We start from the raw sequence: 25,250 nt of genomic DNA on the forward strand, positions 1-25,250 counted from the left end.
AACAAAAAGTGTAAAAGGTTTGCTGTAACATGGTGTCGCTAAAACAGGTGCTTGACATAAGGCTTTCTTCAATTCGTCAAAAGCTTGTGTGTGGTTTGGCTAGATATGCGTACTGAGGAATCCATTGTCTGCAGTACGAAGTGAGGCCAATGAAGGCCCGTACCTCCTTTTGTGTCTTGGGTTGTGGCAGATGTGCAATTAACTGAATGCGGTCTGGTGTCAACTGTCTCCCCCACTTGGACAGCAAGTGCCCAAGGTATACCACTTGCTGGGCACAGAATTGTAGCTTCGAAGGGGACACTTTATGCCCCTTTTCGGCCAAGAAATACAAGACAGTCAGTGACGCGCGCTCGCAGTCACGTTCGGTCCGTGCTGTAATTAACAGGTCATCAACATATTGGAGCAGGGCAGTGTCAGTAGGCATGTGAATACTGTCTAGTTGTCGTTTCAGGGCTTGACTGTAAATACTAGGACTCTCCGTGAACCCTTGAGGAGCACGTGCAAATTTGAAGCTTCGGCCATTTAAACAGAATCCGAAGAGATACTGGCTTTCCGGATGAATGGGGACACTAAAGAAGGCGTTCTTGAGGTCGATTACAGTGAAGAACGCTGCTTCAGAATCAATGGCAGTCAATAAAGAAGAAATATCTGGCACTACTGGGTACTGGGGTATGATGCATTTATTTAATTCTCGAAGGTCGATCACCAATCTGTAGACTGGTGGTGCATTTGGGTCTGTTCGTTTAAGAATCGGAATAATTGGAGAATTACATACATTGGAGTCAGGTTCTACAACTACTCCTTGGGTAATCAGTTCGTCAATAATTTTCAGTAAGGCTGCTACAGCCTCGGGTGGCAATTTGTATTGTCGGATTCGGGGTAGTACAACTCCTTGCTTGAGCGTAACACGATAAGGTGTAATGTGCATACAACCTACATCAGTTGGACCTTGTGCCCATAAATGCTGTGGAACATTCTGCAATCTTGGATCAAAATCTCTCAACACATAATGACCTTTAAAATCACGTAAAAATAATCTCACTCCTTCCGGAGAACAACATATTACCGCTCCTAGCGCTTTCAACGTTTTAATACCAAGCAGATTTTCTGGACATGCTTTCGTAAGTAACAAGTTTGTAGTACGGGACAATGGACCAACTTCTAGGGAAACTGGCTTTGACACTTCGTTAACAATAGGCTTTCCTGAAAAACCCAGGGAAACATTCTGTGAGCCTGAGAGGGGTGCCCCTGGAACCTCGTCATGACTGATGGTAGTTCTGCTCACCCCTGTGTCAATCAAAAATGTTCTGTCTTTCCCTAATACCTGACTATGTACATAGGGACCCTCTTGATCTACAGGAACCTCAATAAGAGGCAAGCCAACCTCCCTCTCTAGTACTGCTGATAATCGGGGTAATCTGACTGTGCATACTGGTACATTTGTTGCGTGACATGTTGCGTGGCAGCAATAGGTTGGGGTTGGGGTACAGCTACTGTCTGTTGTGTATTCTGTGGAGGTTGCGTGTTCTGTGGTATATGCTGTGAAACATGTTCTTGTCTAGGAGGACGCGGTCTTTCTTTCGTCCTACCTGTAGCAATATTGTATTTCAGAACAGTACATTCGTTTATATAGTGACCTGGCTGTTTACAATAGTTGCAATTCCCTTTAACGGGAGCTGCAGAATGACCTGGCGGTGCTGTACCCTTTTTCTGACCGTCTGCTGGAACAGATTGAGCGACTAGTACTTTCATTTTCGTATCTTTAATGCGTCTCTGTTCGTGATCATGTTCCTCTCTAATTCGGTTCTGGTGGTACTGTAACATTTGTAACATTTGAGAAGGGGTATTTGCTTGCCATGTACTCTCGACTTTCAGTACTCTATTTTTAACTTGTGGTAAGGAATTCTCGACTAATTTGGTCACAAAAAGATGTGGGTATGATTCACTACTTGTTTTCAAGCCGCTATTAATAATAAAACATTTCTCAAATCTGGAATAAAAATCACTAGTGTCTTCGTCTTGTTTCTGTTTACAGGCTGAGATTGCATCCCAGTCTTCCTTTTTCGTAGCTAGTAATCTTGGCAAAACCTGTATTAGTAACTCTGGTAATGCTTTGGCTTTTTCCCCGAGACCAGTACCTGGAACTCGTGTATTTTCTTCGTTTTCTAATAGCGTCCAATCAATCTTTTTCTCTCCCACCTCCCATTCTTTTTCTTTAAGTTTTTCGTAAATGCCAGCAGGCAACAGTACTTTTAACATTTTAAGGATGTCGGGATAAGTATACTCCCCCATGAGGAGCATGTCCTTCAATTCACGGTGGAACCCTGCAGGATCTTTATCATGACAAGGCACTAATTTCTTCATTTCCAATAATTCCATTTTGGTCAAGGGTGTGTATACGAATACTCGCTGAAGCTCACCCCCTTCCGTCCAGACGGGATGAACCTCTCTTAAAGGATTCTGTCTGTCTATGTAAAATGTTTTCCTTACTGGGGGTGGAACAGGAACGGAATGTGGAGTCAGGAAAGTTCTGTATTTGTGTCGTTGTTCTAGAATGACATTAATCCAATCGGTACCTAGGCCTCTCCACCTACCTAGGAGTAACTCGTCCAAAATATTATATAGGGGACCTGGATCAGAATGCTGACTCTCATATAGTGTAATGAGATGCTGGATCATGTACATACCAGCTAGGCGCTGTTCGGCTGGGGAAAGATTCAAAAATGTTTGGGCTACTGAATCATCTTTATATACGCTGGTATCTCCAGCCCACTGTACTGCTGACCGTGCTAGTTCTTGTTCACGCATGGTACTAAGTTCACTGTAACCTATTCGTTGTTTCAGTACTTTATCAGTGGCCTGAAATAAATGCTCAAGAGAACATTGTTCTGGTATGGGAGAAAGAAAACGTTTCTTGTTTTCTAGGCGAATGGGTCTGTCAAAAGGTCTTGCTCTACCTACATACGCTATTCTATCTGGGTCGTCTATATCATCGTCGTCTTCTGACGTTCCTCCCTCCGCTTTCTCGGCTTCCCTAGCTGCTTTTTCTTTTTCGTGTATTACTACAATTTCTTTTCGGATCTTTCTGTACATGGATTCTATACAACCTTGTTTACTATGTTTACCATCAGCTATATTGTTACTCCAATTTATCAGGATGTCCATCTCTTCTTTGCTTGTACCTGGCCGGTCTTGTTCCCTTATCAAACAATTTATCAAAAACTGTAAGATCATATTTTGTGTCTCAACCTTATTGTGTGCCATGGCCTCGTGAATGCATTCAGGTCTCTCCCCCGTTCTAATGAAATTATATATGTTATCTAAATGTCCTCTCATATTTGGTAAAATAGACAAGTAATTTGTGACTCGTAGTAAACGTATTGAGTATAGCATCATCTGGTCTTCGCCTGGTACTGGATCATATCTGCAATCCGTAAGGTACTGTCTAAGGGCTGCGAATGTCGCAACTTTGGGTGTACGTTGTAATGCTGCTTCTCTGAGTGTTAGGCGTTTTACTTGAGGTGGGGTGATAGGGAGGCCTCCTACGGCACCTCCCGAAGCTGAAGCATGACTATCCACTGGCTGTGTCGTCACTACTGGTGTCATAGCTGGTAAAGTAGGCATATGTAATGTAGGCAGACTCTGGGCTGCAGGTGTCGAAAAAGGATTTCCAGGACCAGTGGCAGGAGGAACAGTAGCAGAGACAGTAGGGGAAGTGACAATAGGTGGGGGAGTCGAGTCTTGAACAGGCTGAACAGGCTGAAGATTATTATTAGCAGGTGGCACACGTACATTGGTATATTCTGGAGCAACATCGTCTAAATAGGAGGAAAGGAAAATGTCCGCTGCGGTCTGTTTATGACGGAGTTTAGTCGGGACCAATGGTGGTGGCAAGTTACGGGGTACTTCCGGGGTCGCCTTGGGCAGGCCCTCGGTGAGAACAGGATATAAACCTGTAATAAGGGCATTTCTTTGTCTGTCTTGTTATTCTATTCTGACTCGTTCTCCTTCTTCTAGTAACTCTCTTTCTTTAGCTTTTTCGGATTCTTCTCTACTTCTCTCTGCTTTCCTGATTTCTTTCTCTGTTCTTCTATGCGCTTCTTTACGCCATAATTCTATGGCATCTTTCTGGGATTGTCTGGCTTTCTTTTTCCATAATGCTTCTTCTACTCTCATAATGCATTCAGCATCCCATGTCCCTGAGACAGGCCATCTAAACTTTTCTTCCAGACCCTTAGTATAATCAACCCATAAGTCTAAATACAGTATGGCATCTAGGCCATGCTTTTGGTACATAAAATGTCCGGGAGTGTCCCTAGGCGGGACGGGAACTGCTTCTTCGAGTATCCCTTTCCTGGTTCCTATCTGACGTAATTTCGAGAACAGTGGCATATTTGAACTGACTTGAACACGAACACAATAAACACAGTAATGAATTGCAAACAATCATTCATACCACGACATGAAACATATTAAAACATTTTCGAACAGATGTTACCTAGAACATAGAAAACATAATACTGAAAGTCTCGAGTTGCAACACTAGAATACTGAATTACTAGATGCACTGCTAGAACAGTACAGACATACCGGTCCCATAAAGAGACACGTCATACCGTATTCACCTAAGTGAACACGTCTGGACCAGGTCTGTGTACCCAGACCCGTCTTGACCGGGCACAAATTAATGAACCCGTCTAGATGCGTCCCCCGCAACGGTACTCACCGGGAAGCAGAAACTGAAACTGGACTGGACTGGACTGCTACGACTTCTACTACTCATGCGCTTCGGAACAGGTGGGCCTCCGGATACCTCGGACCTTGCTCTCTCGACTTGGGGCTCTGGTCGGGAACTCCGCATTCCTCACCGCCTCGTCTGGATGCCGGGTCGCAGTCTCCGTCTCCTCCGTGGGCCTGAGGGAGATAGCAGGAAAAACCCGCAGGTGTGCACAGGAGTCCGTCACGGCTGTAGAAGGGGTCAGGGGCCTGCGTTACATCGCCGGCGAGTGGGGGAGGGGAGGGGTCCCTATTCGTGCGCCAGATTATGTGGTAAATAAAATTACCGGACTATTTTTCTATACATTAAATGACAATGAGGATAGCTCAATCAAATGAGAGGCAGAGTCCGTGGTATCTGAGTCATACGGGCTTTAATGAAATGCCTCGAGGCATGGGACATCGGGTTCCATCACCACTAAGGTTCAGGAAGGGACATTCAACATTTTATGAACATCACACATTATATATAGTAAAAGCATGTAATTGAATCGAATACAGGAGGCGTAACAGGTGGAAAAAGAGAGATAAGAACACATGTGCGTAACAGGAGGCGTGTAAGAAGGCGTACACGTAGGCGTGCACTGGGCATGTCAGATAAAATGTCACAAAAAACGTCACAAGTGGGTGGATGCTTGGAGAAAGTTTGCAGAGTCAGCAGAAACCTTTGGCATTACATGCGCGCGCAACTGAGCATGACGTGTAACTGGGGAGAATTGGGGGCTTGACTTTAGCACTAGTAGAGGAGACTAATGTCTGAGATGTCAGAACGACCTGTACCTATAGCATATCTGATATCTTGTGTTTAGAGGATGTATTATCTGAAGTAAAAGGTCTCTCGGGCAGAGGCCGTTCAATACTGGATGCTAGTGCGTGCATATGGTTCTTCATGAAATGTACGGGGGCCATGGGCCTACCATGGTAACGGGTGCAGTAAATTACTTGCATGGAGACAGGATGGCAGGGCCCTTTGCTCTGCAGCCGGGAATATGTTTACCTATTTCACTAGACTGGAATGTGTTTTCGCAGAGGCTGAGCAGATAACTGTAGGCAAAATATCGTCTTGGCAGGCAGGCCAGGCCGAGCCGGGCACTGCTCGCTGGGCAGGATGTAAGGAAAAGGTCAGGGATGCATACCTAAACTGCAGCTTTCAGAGGCAGAAAGAACTCGGAGCCTCAATTAAGGGCCTGGCTCGGCTGAGCCAGAAAACATGGAGAAAACGTGTGTTTTACTCAAGTGTACCATATAAAGACGTTGGCACCATAGGCCTAGAAGCCTAATTAACGTGATTTTCTTGAGGAATTGTATAATTGACATGTTAACGTTGGACGCAAATGCATATGCGTCTTCCTGGCAGGCACGAAAAAAAGGAATTACATGACATACATGGGACACGTGTGTATGAATGGGGTGCGAGTGGGGGACACATTGGTTACCTAAAATTTCTATTACCTCAACTTAGTCAACTCTCACTGAATGCAAGGAGCAATCTCTGCATCTCCTCAGACACTCCACTCACACTGAATACAGGGAGATGTATGTGCATCTCACACAGTCCAGTCTCACTGAATGCAGGGTCTGTAATCTCCTCGCACAGTGAACTTTCATTGAATGCTGAGAGCAGTCTGTAATCTCCTCGCAAAGTCAACTCCTATTGAATGCAGGGAGCAATCTCTGCATCTCTTCGCATATTCACCCCCAATTTAGTGCACGGGACAGTCTGTACGTCTCTTCATTCACTCAGAGGGAATGTTTCTGCTCTTGCTGAGTGGAGGGAGCCCTCTGTACATCAATTCACACTCACCTACAGAGGTAGAGCTGTCACTAAGTTTTGGAATACCCTATATGGCACCTCACACTGTCGCCCCTCAATGAGTGCCGGGTGCAGTGTGCATCACTTCACAGGCACAACCAGAGTGCTACAGCCCTCTCTAAGTGCAGAAATCCATCTGTACATCACTTCACACTCACTAACCGTGTTAGACCCTTCATAAAGTATATCACTTTACACATTTACCAAAAGTGTGTCAGGATCCTCATTGGTTGCAGGGAGCCATCTCTACATCACTTTACACTCACTAACACTGTTCTCACTCCGAGTGTCTGAGCCATCATTTAGTGTGGGGACAGTATGTGGAAGAGTATGGTCGCTTCATACTGTCACTGACAGAGTTACGTGCAGAGAGTCAGTCATAACAGTCCGTACTGACCCATGCCCAATTAAAGGGTCTCTGGCAAGAGACTATACCTCTGCCTGATTGAGAAGAATGGGATGATAGTGTCACAAGAACAACTTGTTTGTAGCATGTGTCGCTGTAAATACACATGCTCTGTATACTCTTGCCATCTAGTGTTGGGCACAGACATTTGCAAGTTGTTTTCTTTGAAGAAATCTTTCTAGTAACGAGGTACAGTGGCTCCTCCCTTTGTCTGCAATGAACATGGGTATCGACTTCCTTTTAGATCATTTTTTCCACCATCAGGTTCGGACGTGTACTGACAGATCTCAGTGTTTGGCAACTTGCAGCGCTTTCATTTGACCAAAACAGTTATTCTACATTCTAGTGTTAAAGAAACTCATCTCAACAGTGGATCTTTGGCTCCACTTAGCTTTCAATACGTTGTTCCAGAGCCAATGGCCTTCCAAGGACGCCTCACCGCCAAGGACGTGGACCCCTTCCCAAGACTCCGTTCATCTCATCTGGAAGACTTTGTCTTCAAGAATGCAAGCACAATAATGAAAGGACCCCTTTCCAGTACTGTCCGCAGTGCTACTTGAAATTTCTGTGGACCGACCAGGAACTGTGTAATCTCTGCCACTCCCTCGACCACGACAACGCGATATGTAATGCTTGCCTCACCTTCCAGTGACAGAAGACTCTTCAGTGCTGACTCAAGTGGACATGTGCACCCCAAAGGATGCAGAGGCAGGCGTCCAATGACATGCCCGACAGCTTTGTGGAAGGCAGTGTTGAAGCAGAGTAACACGGCCCTTCGTAGGCTCAGAACCTCTAGTCATCACCCAGTCTTCTCCACTGGCTCTGGTGCCTCACAGCCACAGACGAAAACTTGTCCTGTGAGTATGATATACATATCAGTCCAGCTCTATGGCCCCTGAGTTGAGGTACAGCACTGCTCCCAAGCGGGTCAGGTGTCTAGGCTGTTGCCTACAAAAAGCCAAAGGCTACCACCACCTTCGGGCTGTGGTTGTTACTGGCTGAAGTCTCAGAGCTGACAATGACCCCTCCTCTAGGTATAAAGCCAGCTTCTTGTCAAGCCTGAAGATACTCCACTAGTCTGGGGACGTTTTGAATGAAGGCCTCTCTGCCTCCATTGACAGCCAGACTTACGGCAGTGCCAAAACCAGTCTCAAACTTCTTTGACCCCCAAAGCATACTTTGCAGCTGCAAGAGGAGTTGGATACATACCACAAATGTATACTGATTCACTTAGAGACTGGAAAAATCAACACTAAGCTGCCCCAAAACCACCAGAGACTTAGCCACGAATGGGGACATCACTTCTACAATACAATCGTCCCACTCTTACAAGGAGGGAAGTTGACACCTGCAATGCACCTTTTGACCTGATGCCCACTGACGACCCGTCAGTTGGACAACTATAATTTTGATACTCCAGGGGTGATAGAGACCTAGACCCTACCCAGCTAGTCATCCCTCCCCCAGATGATACCACAGTGTATCATAACATTATACAAAGGGCATCCAAATACAATAAGAGGGACATGCAGTCCTCCAGGGGGAAGAGGACTTCCCACTGAACTCTCACTAAGACCTTGTGCACAGTACAGTTCCTCCCTATGCTCAAAGCCACCACAGACATACCTACGTGTCAACAATTTGTCAAACTATTCTACTTATCATCAAGACTGTGATATATGGACTTTTCTACGTTTGGATAATAAACTTTTGACTGCATGCCTTGCAGTTTGCACTTATAAGGCGTGCAGTGCGTTTTAGCCCTTTCCTTATTGCCCATTCCAATATTTTTCATGGAAGGTAGCCTTCCTAGGTGTGAACTTATTTGCAACGCAGTAGTGAGCTGCAAGTCCTTACCATACAAGACGCCTTCATCCAAGTCCAAAAGGACAGAGTAGTGCTCAGGACAAACTCTAACTTCCTTCCTAGGGTTGTGTCCCCTTTCCACTTTAACCAGACCATAGAGCTAGCAGTGTCCTGAGTTTCTTGTATGGCCCATTGTCATTTTCCCTATCTTAGCCTAATAGTGCACTTTGTAGGTCACTTTTGTTTCATTCATGTTATTAAATACCATGCTTGCTTTTGTACCAAACTGTATTCTCACACAGAACCAGCGGTTGCAATGCCAGTGGTACCAATACCATGCAACCACTAACCTCGGAAGGTCCTCAGCAGGAACGATGATACGCAGAAAGCCCCCCTTCTTCCCCTGAACGCACCCACACACAGTGATGTAAACACGGCTTTGCGTCAATGCACCCCGGGGAAAAGAGTAGTGGATAAAATAGGAAACACTGCTATGTAGACAGCTCCTGTAGTCCTGCTTCTGTTTCATCAGATACAGACGTTCATCACAGAAGTGTAGGAGTCTTCTACAAGGGGGGACTGCATATAAGGATGAGACAAGGTACCAGAGGTTAGGCGACAGCAGAGAAACCTTTCACACATCACGTAAGGCAGAATATTGTCACAAGTATAACATAGCATTTTTTTCTGTTGAAAGCAGAGGAGAATTCAACACCAAATATAAAAGGATAGAGTCAGAAACCTCCTCCTGCTTTCCCTGAAGGTCATCAAGGAAGTACTGTATGCAAATGGTGTAGAAACCAGTAACCAATTAAACCACAATACCAAAATCAGCAAGGTTGTTGTCCAAAACAGAAACGCTCCTGTGCTATAAAGTATAACCAAATCAGCAAGGGTATGCTCCAAAACTAAAGCGCTCCTGCGGTTTTAAGTATAACCAAAATCAGCAAGGGTATGCTCCAAAACTGTTATGAAAATGTGGAGAACAAGTAGAGGCGCTCCTGCGCTGTTCTCCCTAATTCTAAACCCAATTACCTGAAGAGGACGTTCACCCGGTCTCCCGCTCAGGGACTAGGAAACCTGCAGCTCCCTGCAGTACTCGAAAGGCTCCGGTTTCCTCTCAGCCCGTGGAAGGGCTGAAACGCCGCAATGATAGGCTGCCCCGGGACACCAAAGGTGGCCACCTTCGAGGGCGGCCACCCTTAGTGCCATAGGATGGCACAGACCCTGAGCGGTCTAGTGGTTGGGGGGACCAGTGGTCCCCCTGTGATGTCCCTTCCGGTCATGGGGGGGAGGGGTTTCAGGGCTATATAGTCCTGGGGGCGAGGGTCAAGCGCCCTCTTTGTCCCTGGCTGCTGCTCGCGTGACCCTCGCCCTCCCCTGCCCTGACCTCGAGCGGGTGCTGCCCGTTGCTGTTTTTTTTGTTTTTTTTTTTTCCGCATGAGGTGAGAAGGGACTTTGGGCGTTCGTGGCAGGGTTAAAGGTGGTTGTTTTCGAAGTGGAGTGCGCGGGGTCCGTTCTGCGGGGCCGGTGGGTGGGGGGCTCACATGTGTCGTGTGTCGCCCTGCTGCGCTGCGTAGCTGCTCTTGTTGGGGGGGGGGGGGGGATTGGTGTGCTGATGGGGATGCGAAGTAGGCTGCTGCTGCAGCGGTCATTTTGTTCTTCGTGTGGGGGAAGGGGCCGGGGATTCCTGGGGGCCTTGTGAGTTGGCGGGCGGGCGGGAGCCCCCCCTCGCCCATGGTTCCGCTACGTTCTCCCCCCTCTCGTGTGTGACCGTTATTTCGCACCCAGCATCACTTTTACATCAAGCATTAACTCTGGGGCAGTTTTGGGTCGGCGACGAGCCTCCGCGATCTTTCTCCTACCTTCCGTGCTGCTGTCTTGCACGCGCCGGCCCTGGGCCTCCTCTTCTTCCTGGGGCGGGCGGCGGGTCACGTGGGTGGCTGGGCTCGCCCCCCTTGCTAATCCCTCTGCTCCCGTGTCGGGAGGGAGGGGGCGGCGTCTGCAGTCGGGGCCCAAAGAGTTTCTTTCCTCCTGCCTTGTGCTCGCTCTTTGCTCCGCGGTCTCGCGGGTCCCTGTCCTCGTAGTTGGGGCCCACGCTGGATTTATTTTTTTTAATTATTTTTTTAAGGCTAATTATTTGCCGAAGGCCAGTCTTTGCTTCGCGCGTGCTCACCCCCTCCCCCCACGTGCGTGCTCACCCCCCCCCCCCCACGTTACCAGCGCGGAAGGGAATGGGGATTCTTAGCTGTCGCGATCCTGGTGGTCAGGTGGGTTCCCTTTAGCAATTTTGCTGTTATGCAATTAAGTAGCGCGATGTCGACATGCAGACGTCGGTGCGCTTATGAACTATAGGTGTTACGCTTGGATAACTTGACACGTCATTGTTCTCAGAGGCAGGCTTTATGTATCTTGGTTTTTGTGTTATGAAGGGGATCGCCGAATTTGGTGCAGGTGTTGGACTTTATATTTCCGGTGCAATGTGGATGCGGGGGAGGGGGGGTGTGGGGGCAATTGACACATTTGTTCGTCTCACTGCAGGACTGCTGGAAGAGAAGGCACACTCCAGGTAGCGCTATAATCACCCGCTGGCCTTCCGGGTCGCGCTGGGCCGCTGGTCGAATAGCGCGCATGCGTGTGATATGCGCGCTCTCCTACCCCTCCCTCCTCCTTACGGGCGACCTTGTTCTTTGCGTGGGGGTTGGAGGGGGAGCGGGCTTGGGGAATTTTATGTGTTGTTTTTGTCTTTCAGCAGGAGAGCAGCAAAGTGAAGGTCGACAACATAGAGTGAACGGGGCAGTGTGGGTGGTGGGGGGGCGGTTAAGAGGTATTGATTGCTTTCAATTTCTATTACTGCAGGACTTCATCCAGATGAGTGTAGGATCACACATCACGACGAAAGCGCAGAGTAATTTGGTTTGTCCCACTGCAGGCAGTGGGCCGGTTTTAATGGATACTGGCTGCAGGTTTCCTCCCCAGGAAGTTCTTTTGCCTTTTAAAAAGTAGTCATATTTATTCTTACTTTGGCTTGTACAGTCTGTACTTGCTGCACTTGAGATTGTGTGCCTTCTGCCGGTGTTGCTTCAACTCCACGGCTTGCAAATTTTGCTTGTTCCTTTCCTCTATCAGTTATCTCAGGCAACTTATCTGGTTAGATAGTGCTATGCTCTGACACTTTTGGGTATATTCGTGATTGACCGAAGTACTCTAAATAATAATTAACAGTAATGGAATTTGGAACATCTCTGGTACTACCTCAATTAGTAGTACATATTTAGTGGATTTATTATGGTTAGCTAAGGTGGTACACCCACGGCTTAGATCAGGTAGCCTAGGTGGCTACCCAAGGATGAGTTACTGATGGGTGAATTGGTCTTACTTTTTTCCTCAACTGCGACGTGGCTAGATGGAGGTAAGAGAGTCGGGTTTTAGGTCTGGAGCGAATTAGGGAGCATAACTAAAGGCTGAGTTGATGCAACATCCATGCTCCAGTTGGGTTTGTAAGTTACATCCATAGTTACACATGTTGAGCTATTTTCCACCTAAGGTCAACACTTTCCCATCCCAGGGAGCTCTCTTTCCAGCTTCCTAGATAGAGGTAGGAGAGTTGTGTTTTAAATTTGGAGTAAATCAGGGAGCTGACCTAAAGGTTGAGTTGATATACCATTGTTGCTCCTGTCGAGTTGGGATTGGAGAAATACATTACAGGAGTTACCAACCTACATCACAAAGGGGCTAATGTGACTGGGGGACTGGTATCTAAGCGCTGAAAGTCAAGTAGAGGTTAATTACAGCGACGCATGGCAGACAGTCTAAAACGCTATGCGGCGACGGTGGCACTTGTGCAAGTACCGGAAGCAAACACATCGTCAAAGCTGGCATACAGTGTGTTACAGGAGTATTGTATATGGGCATGTTGCATACGTGTACCAAGCACAGGTAGTAAGATTATACTGCAATAAATGATAACATTTCAACAACATGAACACACTGGGCAGACACTTCCATAGTCAAGTGAAATTTAATGTCATTATTGAAAGGTCTGCATTTAGATATTGGAGAGGGCATGAAGTAAAGTTAGACGTGCTTTCATAGGAGGATAACTTTGAGGTCAGTTTGGAAGGCCCGTGAGGACGGCTTGTTGCTGGAAGTAATGTAGGGGGACAAGTTAGAAGTTACTCAATATCACATACAGCCATGCAATGTAGATAGCTCAACTTTGAATTCGATCTGTTAATATCTGATGGTTAGTATCATCATTGATCAGTTTAAGAGTGTACGATGGGTGGTGCCGGATTTGTGCCTTCATCCATCATTTCTGGTATGTTGTGCTGAGGTGATGGTAATATTGCTATCAAGGAATCTAAAGTTAACCCACAACAGCGTGGGACCACAAGGATGTATTTGCTTTGCATATGGTTATTAGTACATGAACTCTTCACATCTTGAAGCGGAACTCGTGGGGAGCAAACATAGATTTATCCCATCTGTAAAGAATTAATGACGGATCTATGATTCAATTAGATGCTTGCCGCCGATTAGACTGTTTATTATTACAGAGGGGATAGGAACCTGGTTTGCAGGTCTCTGCAGCTCCATGCTCCTGGCGTCAGTTAGCACAGCCTTGGCCAGATGGGTCAGAACACTTAATAGGGGAACAGACCTGACACTACCATAGGTGATCTCATTATTAAGAAAACGCGAAGTTGCGCGTAGCAAGGTGACTACATGAGAGGATAGTAGAAGAGGTCTAATCTGGGCACTGCAGGAAGAGAATGGGTCAGGTGTGCTGATTTATATGGCTTAAATAGTACGAGTGCGGTACATTAGTACATTCTTAGCAGACAGTCAGACGTAAGAACGTTATGAGGCATTGGTGCAACACGTGCAAGGTCTCCCTTCAAATAATAGCGATGACAAATTCAATTTTGGAAGTGTGCAGGTAATGCGGACAAATTAGTGCTCGTAACTTCCAACCGGCCTGGGTAGCGTGTGAGGCAGTGAGGGCCATGTCTCATTGCTGAGAATGCGGATTGTGGATGGGGGGGGGGGGGGGGGGGGGGTGCTTTTGATCAATGTTTTCTGTCTTCAATGCAGGAACCGCGCTGGAGAACATCCCTACCCATAGGCGGGGCTACATGAATTATCAACAGGTATAAGGATCATAGCACACTGGGGCAGTGTGCTAGGGTCTGGGACTCCCAGGTTCTGCTCAGTTGTCATTAGTATCCATGGGGGAACGCGCCCTAATTACACATGAAAATAATAAATTGGTAGTTCGCGGGGAGCCGGGACATAGTAGGTAGCCCGGTGCAGTAATTGGATATTCTCGCTTACTGTTGAGTCTGGGCAATGTGTTTTACGGCGCAAGAATTGGTGCTCTCTCTGGGTGCAGCGGCATAACAAGGACTGATCATGCATTTCATGGGACAGAGAATTGAGAATGTATTTTCAACTAAACAACTGGATCATTTGGGCATCTCTTGTGCATTAATGGATTGCTGTGCCGTTTGCTCGCTAATATTTATTAGCTGTTGATCAACAGAGGCCCCATCCACTGAGGGACTGGTGGGTGCTTGATACCTGTGGCACATTGGAAAACCCATGTTGGGATTACTCCCTTGGTACAGTCTGATTAATTCAGAAGGGTGGAATGTTGTTTTCTTCCACAATACCCACAGTTATTGTTTAACAACATTAGGCTATGACCAAAGAGCTACCAAGTTTTACTTTCCTGTCGGGCCACAGCTCCTAGGTGACTGGACAAGTACCCTCATGGGTAATATGGTTGAAGACCGGTCGGGTCCTCATTGTGGGGTACATGGAGGACTTCTTAAAATCCCAGGTCTCACGGGGCCAGGCAGTTCTGACTGACTGTGTAATTGTGTGATACGCTGTCCCATCGGAGCTACTCAGTCTCTTTCAAGTCCAGGCAATTTTACGCCCAAGGTTTCGTGCATAGGTCACTGTCTCACACATGCACACTCCAGCTAGGGAATGTCCGACTAAAGCAGCCTTATATCCGTGGTCTGCCCAGAACCTTGTGGGTCAGATGGGCGTATTTCTGACATTGGGTCTCCATCAACTTCAATGTTGTGTGCTAGCAAGAATGTGTCTTTCTTAGTCTTCCAATGTCTCTCTTCGTGCACTGAAATCATGGAAATGTCACACATAGCGGTCTTACGCGTGTAGCCCTGAAAAGGGTGGCTAGCTCGTGGCTGGTTATGCAAGAAAGCTTTAACTGAGGCTTCCTTACCTTGGGCAAAGAAGCTGCTTTGACTGTTGTAAGTATAGTGCTCCTTTTGTATATTACAGGGAGGCATTTGACAGGTGGCAATACACCAGGCAATATTCAGCACATTACCCGAACTAGCTAGACAGCCCGGCAGATTAGTTGGACCTGCACAAGCCGCACATTAACTGCTGCATCCTGGCCCACGCTGAGACAATCACTTAGTTGTACCACATCACTGCCAGTTTCATTTACTCTGGCCATTGGCACTATGGGGGTGCATTATCAGGTTACACAGAATGTAGGGCCTGCATTAGCCACTCACATACTCACATACCTCCTCCAGTCTGATCCCTCTAAGACCGCTCGGCTATGCCTCCACTTTGAATCAGGCTGTTACAGTAAGCCTCTAACTTGTTAGTTCTTGGGACACAGGTTGACACATGTCGGGCCATGTAAGCGATTGGTTGAGGCTGGATTTACGTGAAGGGTCCAGAAATGGGCAGGCGATTTTAGCAGCAAAAATCAACAGGGGTTGACACGCAATGGGGGGCCCGTGGCTAGGTGCTTGGGTGAGCTTTCACCTAGATAGTATTTAATTAGTTGTTTTCAGGTTCCAATTAAGGATTCCTCCGGCAGTGTGCACATGCCAGGAAGTAAGAGGAAGGATTAGTTCATCTAGTTGCACTACTTGTGTATATATAGTTGTATAGGCTGCTTGTTACAAGCTTCATAGGGTCCATCGAAGGCCAGGCACAGGGGGACGTCTTGTTCAAGTGTTAAACATGAAGAGATCCTCTACACAGTGTTTTAAGCCAACACCAGAACACAGTTCGCAGGCATAGTTGAGAGGTGAGGGTCCTACAATTCGGTTACCTTGGGTTTGAAAGTACGTGTCTTTCCAGTGAGGCTGAACAGGCGAGGAGTTGGTTAGCCTCCAGTAGGGTCGGCGTCATGGGAGTGAGCCGACTGGTGTGACCTGGATGGTGAAGATGTCCCCAGTAGGTCTAAGTAAGGGTGTGAGGCCATATGCTAGACAGGGGACACCAGGCCAGTGGCCGTGGTGTCGTTTACCTGATAGAGGCTTGTTAGTGGCTGGTCAGCCAGCTGTACAGAATAGGTGAGACTGAGGGATGGCGTACTAGATGGACACCTGAAAAGCACAGTGGGCAGTTAGTTGTGAAGTTCATGGACATCACTGTCACAGTTCCCTGTCCGGAGGGCGGACTTGTCCTTGCCTGAGCCGAGGGAGGCCGGTGATTGCAATTGCAGGGCATTAGGTCCTTGGCGCAAAGGAGAAGGGGATAGTGTTGCCCAACAACTTGGGAGTGGCATGAAGCAGAGGAACTTGTTTCATCAGGCTTGGGTTGCTACTGGCCAAATGCACTGTGTGCTTTGATGTAGACGGGGTTCATTTACCCGAAGTTGATATGGCGATCTTTGGTTGGTATAGCGGAAGACACTAGGAGCAGCAGGTTGTACTAATAGGAAGCTAGTTGGTGGGGGGGACTCTGGGGCGGCGGCGGCCACTCCCAGAGCCTTGGCGGAGTTACAGGGCGATCCAATGCAGAAAGGTACAGAGGGGTACCCTCTACAGGAGCACTGGTGGGTGCGAGAACAGAATTATCCTCCAGGGAGAGCCACGCTGTGATGGATCCTGGAGGACCGACGGCGCCCCGTTAGTCCTTCGGGCGGTTGTAGACCTGAGCAACAGGGGGTTGCCACAAGGCTCCGCCCCCCGAGGGGGGGGCGTGAGCAAGGGGCGGAATAGAGGTCCGCCGAGGGGAGGGGTTAGACCTTCCCTCAAAACTGACAACGCCCCAGCGGTTAACACCCCGGGGGGTTATGGCTCATCAGGTGGGCGGGTCGCGAGGGGCGGCCTGCTCTTGGATCGCCCGTAAGATAACATGTTGGCATAATGTATGTGCTAATACAGCTGCAACAACTTTCTCCATCAACTTGTGTCGTGTCGGTTATTGGTGGAGGGGTATGTTGTATGAAGAAAGGTCTGGGTCTGGGCCGATATTGGCACTAAGTACGGTGGCTTGGCCAACAAGCGGGAAAACAAATACCTTCTGTTTGCAGCACTCAAACCTTCAAACCGCTTGATGAGGAAAGGCGGAACAGGGACAAACTAAGAAATAGTCCCATTAAGAAACGCCTCACGCTGGCAATGCTCATACCAGCCTGGAATCAGACTGTCCAGCTCTGATCCTGTAAACAGGAGAGCCTTGTAGCTCCGTCCACAGCTTCTGCTTCTGGTGCGGGGAACACAAGGCTTCTGGGGGTTGTAGTGCCTTGTGTTCCATTCGTCCCCGGGTGGTCTCCGGGAAGTATAGAAATTATTCACATTCATACTGTGGCTAGGAAAGGAACGGAAAGGAGTGCCCAATGTTCTGCCTCTAAGGGGATGAACCATGATCGCTACACCAGCACATGTTTTTGCATGTTATTATTTTCCTGGGATTTAATGTGAATAGCCTAGGCATGGTCAAACATTGCCCCTTGTTGTTCTCTTTGGTCAGACACTAGCACCTAGACCTATTAGGAGCATGCAGCTGCTGTTTAGTGTACACATATCTTGTCATATAACTAGGGACAGGGTTCTGGAAAACAACAGACACAGAGCATAGGTCCTGAGACAAGATGCAGAACATTCATCTATCTATGTATGCTAAGGTATGGAGTTTGCCACAAAGCCCAGAGATCTAACATTTATAACCACCTAGCTTTAGCAGCAGGATAGGGTTTATGCAGATCTGTCAGATAAAATGACAGGGCATTTTTTATTGTATATGGTTTATTAAGCATGCTGATGACCTTGACATGCATTTGTTTTCTAATTTTAGCACATTTATTGCATCTTACAAGTACTAGTGAGAGAACGAAAGAGAATGTCCCTGTTACCACGAGCCCTGAGAGGGCCGAGAGTGTTATGTTTTGGGGTTGCCAATCGCTTATCTCTCTGGAAAGGTTAGGAGGGGAATAGAGGCACTATGGCATGTCGTACTCTGGCTCATAGATACCAATGTGGTGTGGTGACTCAGTCCCCTACATACTGATGTTCTATGGTCCCAAGCATCGTCCTGTTTTGATTAGAATCCTTGCGACACCAGTCTTCCTTCCCCAACCAGACTGGGTGGCGAAAAGATCACTTCATACTCTAGTTGTCAAGTATGCCTCACCATAGAAAGAACACAACCTTTGGCAAAGCAGACCTACTGTTTGTAGCCTTTGAAAAACCCCTCAAGAGTCAACCAACATCTAAGGCAGGAATTGCTAGATGAATGGTCAAGTGTATCCAAACTTCCTATCAAATTGCTGAGAGAACACTGCTTATCACTCCCAGGGCACATTCTATTCAGAAGACGACTGCAAGCATGGCCTTCTTAGGAAACATTCCCCTAGATGACATATCCAAGGCACTGCTTGGTCACCTCCACACCCACACACATTTACTAAATACTAGTTTGTGTGGATGCTCTAGCCAGGCAACAGGCTATGGTTAGCCACACTGTCTAAAGTACCTTATTTAGGACACCTGCATCATCCACATGCAAGCCACTGCGTATGGAAGGGTTTTGCTTTACAGTCCATGTAGACCATGTGTATCTACAGCAATGCGTGGTATGAATGAAAAATGTTACTCTTTAAGCATCTATTCATAGCGTGCAGTAAATTCACGTACGTCCGCCCTCCTCCCCAGATGTGTGTGACTCTGAACACTAATCTTTCTTTCAGTTACTATCCTTTGCATGCAATACATATGTGCATCATATGTTCACTCACCACTCCCTACTACTCACCTGTTAAGCAGAAAGCAACGGAGTTGATGTCCATGAATATTTCCAAAAAACAGAAGTCCATATACATCATGAGTCGAAAGACTTCTTCAAAGAAACAACCTGCAAAAGTCTGAGCCCAAGACTAGATTGCAGGAGTATGCAAAGCATGTGACTCCACAGCACTACACACTAGTAACAGATTCTTATGGAGTAAGTAACATTTTCCTTCACCCTCTGAATCCACTCATCTTTCCCTACAGGCCATGGGCATAAAGATGATAACCAATGCTAACATTCGGCAGCCAGTGAAATGTACTGAACACCCTGGTATGGCTAACCGTTTTCCTATGTTATACGGTAAGTATCCCCTATCTCCTCTCTCCTTCTATCACTGTATTCACTGCTCATTGCTCCTTCACTTTCTGCTTCATACGATAAACATCTTTTTAAGGTTACACCTACAGACAGCTTTACCGGTCTGGCAGGAGGTATTGTAACCACACCAGACATAACACACACATACACATTACATACATACATATACAATAAAATAGAATATGCAGAGAAGGTATATTTGAACATCTGCTTGTTCCCAGTGGCGACTGTGATTTAGATGGCTCTTCCAAACAGATCAGAAGGTGGTCCATTCGCACTGGTATGATACCAGGACATTTTGTGAATGGAACATCTGAAAAGCACACTTTTCCATTTGTACACAGATACCCACAAAAAATCAAAAAGTCCTGCCACCACACAAACACACACACACACATTCATGAACCCCCCTCGAACCGAGCCGAAGCCTCACCCCACTGCTGTGGTCTTGTGCTTCCTTGCTCGTTGCCTCCACCTGTTTCATCTCTTCTTGTTTCTCAATCCAGAGGAGGCCTTCTAGCGGTTGCTCTTGCATACATGTTTAAGATCCATGGTAAGCAGACCTGTCTTTTCTGTATCTCGCAACCTGTGCAAGCTGTGGTCTGTGAGTGCAGATTCCCTGCTCTACAATCAGCAGGGACCATGCCACCCAAAATAGGCATGTTGAGACCAAGAGGGCAATGTGCCCACGGTCCATCTGAAGAATAGATGGGGTGACCAGATGTCTAGCATCTTCCTGGATGGTCCCTGGTTTTTCAGGATCTGTCCCACCAGTTTTTATTCAGATAAATTAATGTCTTTATTTTGAAGAGAGGTGGCACAGGTGGATGCAAATAATGTCACACTGCTCCACACTTGTCTTTCCAGTTCCTCACACCTTGCACAGAGAGTAATTGCTTCACAGTCTCCTTTGACATGCTGCTTTATCTCATTCCTGAAGCAAGGCAGGATTTTAATAAAAATCTATCCTATTACAAAGGTGCCTTCAGCAATGTCCAAACCTTCCTCTGAGATTTGAGTGGCTTATTTATTAATAGCATTATTTGGAAGTGTTGTGGCAAACTGGCACATTATTAATTCTATGTGAACTTTTAAATATGTGTCTATAATGTTATCTATGTTCTATGTTTTTTCATTACTTCTGGCATTAGGTAAGCCGTTTTGATTTCTGGAAAATGATATGTATAAAATACTTATCGGGGCATTTCAGCCAGTCCTCTTTATCATTTAGTCTGTAATTGTGTCATTCACAATTCTCTACCACCCACTACAGCATATTGACTGTCTTCACTGTGAGTGATGGCCTTCTGCCCTTTAACAAGGAAAACATTCGCACACTAAGGGCCCAATGAGGATGTCGGGCGTAGAGCCTCCCAGTCGGAGCCTCTCCTCCCAACATCCTGGGTTTCCCTCCATCCTGGGTTTCCCTCCGAACGCTGTATTTTGATGAACCCGTCGGAACATTAGTGGAATAGTAATCCCAATAATGACAGCGGAGCCAGGCTCGGCTCCGCCATCAGGATTATGATGTTGGTTTCTGACAGCCAATCTATGTCGACCATTCCAACATGGTTTGGCAGTCAAAAACGGACTTTGGGGCCCTCTAACAGGGCACCTTCCCCCCCAACTGGCCCTCTGCATTATGGCATAGGGGGCACCAATGGTGCCCCCTCAACATCGGTGCACTGTGTGGCAGTCAGGTATGTTTCAAAACCTCCATTTCTCAATGTAAGCTTGTGCTGCAGGCCTTTTCGGCCCACCGCACAAGCTTTCATTGAGAAATGGAGGTTTACGACCCCCCTATGGGCAGTCTCATCAAAATACTACGGTTGGTTTCTTTCTGCAACTATGTTTCGTCTGCCTGACATCGTACTAAGGCCAAAAGTAGTTCACCTTCAGTGACCGGGACTATTCTGGCAATGTGTTATTTTTTAAACCAAAATATAGTTTTGATTTTGGCAGATGTGTCTTTTATCTTCTTTGAGCAGGGCCTAGAAACTTCCTAGCAAAGCCAAAAAGCTGGCAGCCAACCCCAGACCTATTGGCTTGTTTGCATAACTGGTCACCCTCAGAATAAAGCTCCACAGAACATTTTTAATATCTTCTGTGCCAGTCTGAGGAAACATGAACTACTAATTGGAAATCCCTTGCAGTATCACATTTTGTTCCACCCACTCTTAATTATGTGGTGCTGCCCATGAACAAATTTCCTGTGTCTCTTGTTGCAAGCTTCTTTCAATAGATGACTGAGAGGCGAGGATGTGGCCTCAAGACTAGAGCAATCAACCTCCAAGCTGGGGAATGGTATTCGAGTCTCAGCAGGGACGCTCAACATACTGTGGTTCTGGGAAAATCGCGAATTCTCTCTGTCTAACAAAATTAATGTGTTCATCTGTAACGCAACTGGTGCTCATGTTAAGTGCTCTAATACCTTAGGGTCAGCAGACACCGAAACGCGTTGGTTGTGCGAACCTGAAATTGTAAAATAAAACTGATAACCTCTTCAAAGTACCCGTGAGTGTGAATCTTTCTTCGTAAGAAGAGTGGGAAGGAATATATATATATTCCTTCTCCCACCAACCCATAGTTAAATTCGCATAGTTGGGGGAGAAAGACATTCCCATAGCACATCCGCAAAGTTGGTGAAATAGCTCATGGTTGAATAGAAAGATGTTATTTTCCAGACATGTTTTGATCATGGTTAGTAGCATGGCAGAATGTTCTAGTTCTCCAATATTTTTTTGTTTTAGAAAGTAGGCCCATGCATCTAACCCTATTGGATGTTCAATAGACGTGTATAGAGAGACTACGTCAATGGTGACGAGTAGGTATGTGGGATTCCAAGTTATGTTTGAAAGAACTCTCAGGAAATCAGAAGTATCTTGTATGTGTGATGGTAAATTTTTAACCATTGGTGCTAAATATTGGTCAATGTATGAGGCGATGTTTTCATAGATAGTCGCAAGACGAAACAATAGGTCTCCCTGGAGGATTTATTAAGGTTTTGTGAACCTTAGGCAGGAAATAGATTGTAGGGATAGTTGGTTTCTCCTTGAGTAGAAATGCATATTCATTATTTATTAATCCTTTTTCCCGCCATTCGTCTAAGTGCTGTCTCGTATCCTCAATCTTTTTCTGTATTGGATTTGTTTTGAGTGGTTTGTATTTTTTCTCATCTCGTAGTTGGTGATATGCTTCAACAATGTAATCTGTTGTATTTTGGATGACAATATTCCCGCCTTTATCGGCTGGCTTTATTATGATTTTGTCATTTTTAGCCAATGTTTGTAATGCTAGACGTTCATTGTTGGACATATTTTCTCTTTTGCCTCGGTTTCTCAGTTTGTAAATTTTTTCCAAGTCACACATTAGTGCTTCGGAAAATGCATCTATTTTGTTTCCCGGTGATAGTTGCGGACAAAATTTTGATTTATTTTTTAAACCACTAGTTTCATGCGATGTTGTTGTAATGTCCATTGACTCTAATATTGTTAGTTCTGAGTCCTCATTCTCCTCAATGTTCTGCTCTAGTTCATATAGATCTTTAAGGAGTGGGATTTCCTCAATTGTCATTGAGTCTGAGTTTTGCAAGACATCCGATTTACTTTTTCCTGGAAAGTTGTTATTAGGAATCAGTTTGTTGATGTGTATTTTGGCTAGTTTCAATTTCCTCACATTTGTATAAGTCAATTTTAGTGTCAGTATAATTAAAATGTTGTTCAGGGCAGAAGGAGAGTCCTTTGTTTAGTGCTTTCTTCTCAAGTTCTGTGAGGCAATGGTCGGATAGCTTGATGATTAGGTTTTCAGTTTCTAGGTCTTCTTGGTTCGATTCCTCAATGGGTAGAATCTTTTTGGTTCTTGATAGTCTGTTAGGTCGAGGACCTAAAGGCTGCGCTTGCGCAGTCTGGGGTCGGAGAATTAATGTCCCTTAGTAGCGCTTTGGAACCCGCCTCCCTGCCCTGTCTCTCCTCCATTGGCTGGCTTCCTAAACAGAGGCCAGCCATTGGAGGAGAGATGCGTCACTCCGATTTAGCCCCGTCTTTTTCGGATTTGGGGGCGTAAGTTTTGCTGTTCTTTAGACAGTGACGTTGTCTGTCACTCAAAACAGCAAAACCACGCCCGATTCCGAAAAATTCGGAAGCTTGCTGCCACCATTTTGCTGCTCGAGCAGCGTCTATCAGGACATGAGGTAAGCCTCTGCCCCCCTGTTTGTGCCTCGTTACTTGTGTGCATGTTCGGTATGTATTTCTGTCTGCCTGCTCCCCTGGCGAGCCTCACCCCCTCTCTGTATCATTAAGGGAAGCATCCCGGGAGTGTAGTGTGCGGGACGCAATGAAAAGCGCATGGCATTCTGAGTGATTTCTCTTTGCGCTATCCGGGGTGAGCACCCGCCGGCTCAATTCTTTTCACTTTTCCCGCTCCCTGCCCACAGCAGCTTCTCCTGCTTCTCTCGCGGGGGGGGGGGCTAGGGTATAGCTTCGTCGACACTTTGATGCGGGTGGGCTCCCCTTTTACTTCATGGCGCCTAGCAGCTCTTCACACGCTGCAGGCGCTCCCTTTCAAACTTCTTCACCCCCGCCGCCACAGCTTCACAGCTTACTTGCTGCGCGGTGGGGGAGGGTGCTGGCACTGTTCCCCTTTCACCCTCCCCAGGGCCTGGCGCTTTCACAGGTGGGGCAAAGTTAGCGATCACAGCGGGTAGGCTCCGCTTGATTTAGTGTAGTTCATACGGGTGGGCTCCGTTTATTTTTACTTTCACTCTCCCCGCCCGCAGCAGTTCCTCTGCTCACACGCTGCGCGGGGCGAAGGACAGGGTACGCTTCAGGCAGGCCGCGGGTGGGCTCCGCTGGCCTCGCCTTAATCTGGGCAGCTCTCCTTTAATGTTTATTCACCACGCCGCCGCACTTCACACACACGGCGCGACGAGGGACGGTGCAGGCAGGCCGCGGGTGGACTCCGCTGGCGCTGCTGTCATAAGGGGGGTCGCTCCTGGCATCCGCGACCCCCTGGGGCCATACACAGCACCTGGGCTCACCTCCGGCCCACTGGCCTTTTCCCCAGCGCGGGTGGGCTCCACATGGCTCTTGCTTGTTTTATATAGCGCAGACTCGACCCGAAGGTATCAGAGCGCTTTACATTAGCACCAGTTGTTTTACAGACGGACACATTTATTTTGTTAGGCAGGGGGATATTAAGTGATTTGCGCAGGTGACATGGGAGGGACAAAGACCACTTGCACGTCTGGGAGGGGTTTGGTTCGTGCAACCCCTCCCTTCTTGATGCCTATCCACCCTCTTAATAACACGGCTTCTGTGCCACCCCCTGCCCTTTTGTGATTCATTCTTCTTAAAATCCTTGGTGCCTTCCATCCCACCCCAGGAACCATACCATCCCCTTACAGTGACCTCAGTCGTGCCCTCCCATTCCCGCTGCACCCCCGACCCGCCCATTCGTTCTCTGGTTCTTGTTCCTATCGTGTCCTCGCGCCCGGGATCCTTCCCCCATTACCTGTATTATGTTGAAAATGATGTCTGGTTACCTGGCCAACAATCTGAGCTGTGCTCTGCGAGTGAGCCCAGCTCTCACGAACGCAGCTCCCAGTGTCTGCTCTAGAACAAAGACACGGCTCAGGCGGCAGGGGTTGAGGCATCCGAATTTACCTGTAACCCTTTACTTACAGACCATTTCTGAGATGTAATGAATCCGAGATACAGGCAATTCCTGGAAATGACTTCGCCCACTTTACCTAAGACTTGCAGTGCCAAAAACAAGCGATCTATTCTGTCACAATAAGCAGAGTCAGGACAGGAAGGATGAAATTCTCTGAAAGGGCGAAGCTTGTGACGCACAGGCTCGGCACAGCGACCCACTACACGTTCTTAATCTAGCACACTTTTTTAAAACTGAATACACAAGCAGCTTAACCTGCCCTTTTGGCTTCGCCCATTGGGGACACTTGATGATCCCAGAGCACCCTTTTCAGACCCCAGGCTTTATTTAACAAATGGGTGTGTTCCAGAAATTGTAGTCTTGCTTCCGTTTAATGGAAGTGCTGGG

General features: G+C 47.0%; 1 protein-coding gene across 1 annotated transcript in view; it reads left to right on the plus strand.

Moving 5' to 3' along the window:
• Window positions 1–25,250, plus strand: part of LOC147706528 (alpha-2-macroglobulin-like protein 1) — a 268,374-nt gene that overhangs the window by 100,034 nt on the left and 143,090 nt on the right. The window contains exon 17 of the mRNA XM_086932997.1: window positions 19,079–19,175. Coding sequence (XP_086789123.1) covers window positions 19,079–19,175 — 97 coding nt within the window. The remainder of the gene's footprint in view (window positions 1–19,078; window positions 19,176–25,250) is intronic.

Source organism: Lissotriton vulgaris, chromosome 7 (genome assembly GCF_964263255.1).
Source record: "Lissotriton vulgaris chromosome 7, aLisVul1.2, whole genome shotgun sequence".
Classification (NCBI taxonomy): Eukaryota; Metazoa; Chordata; class Amphibia; order Caudata; family Salamandridae; genus Lissotriton; species Lissotriton vulgaris.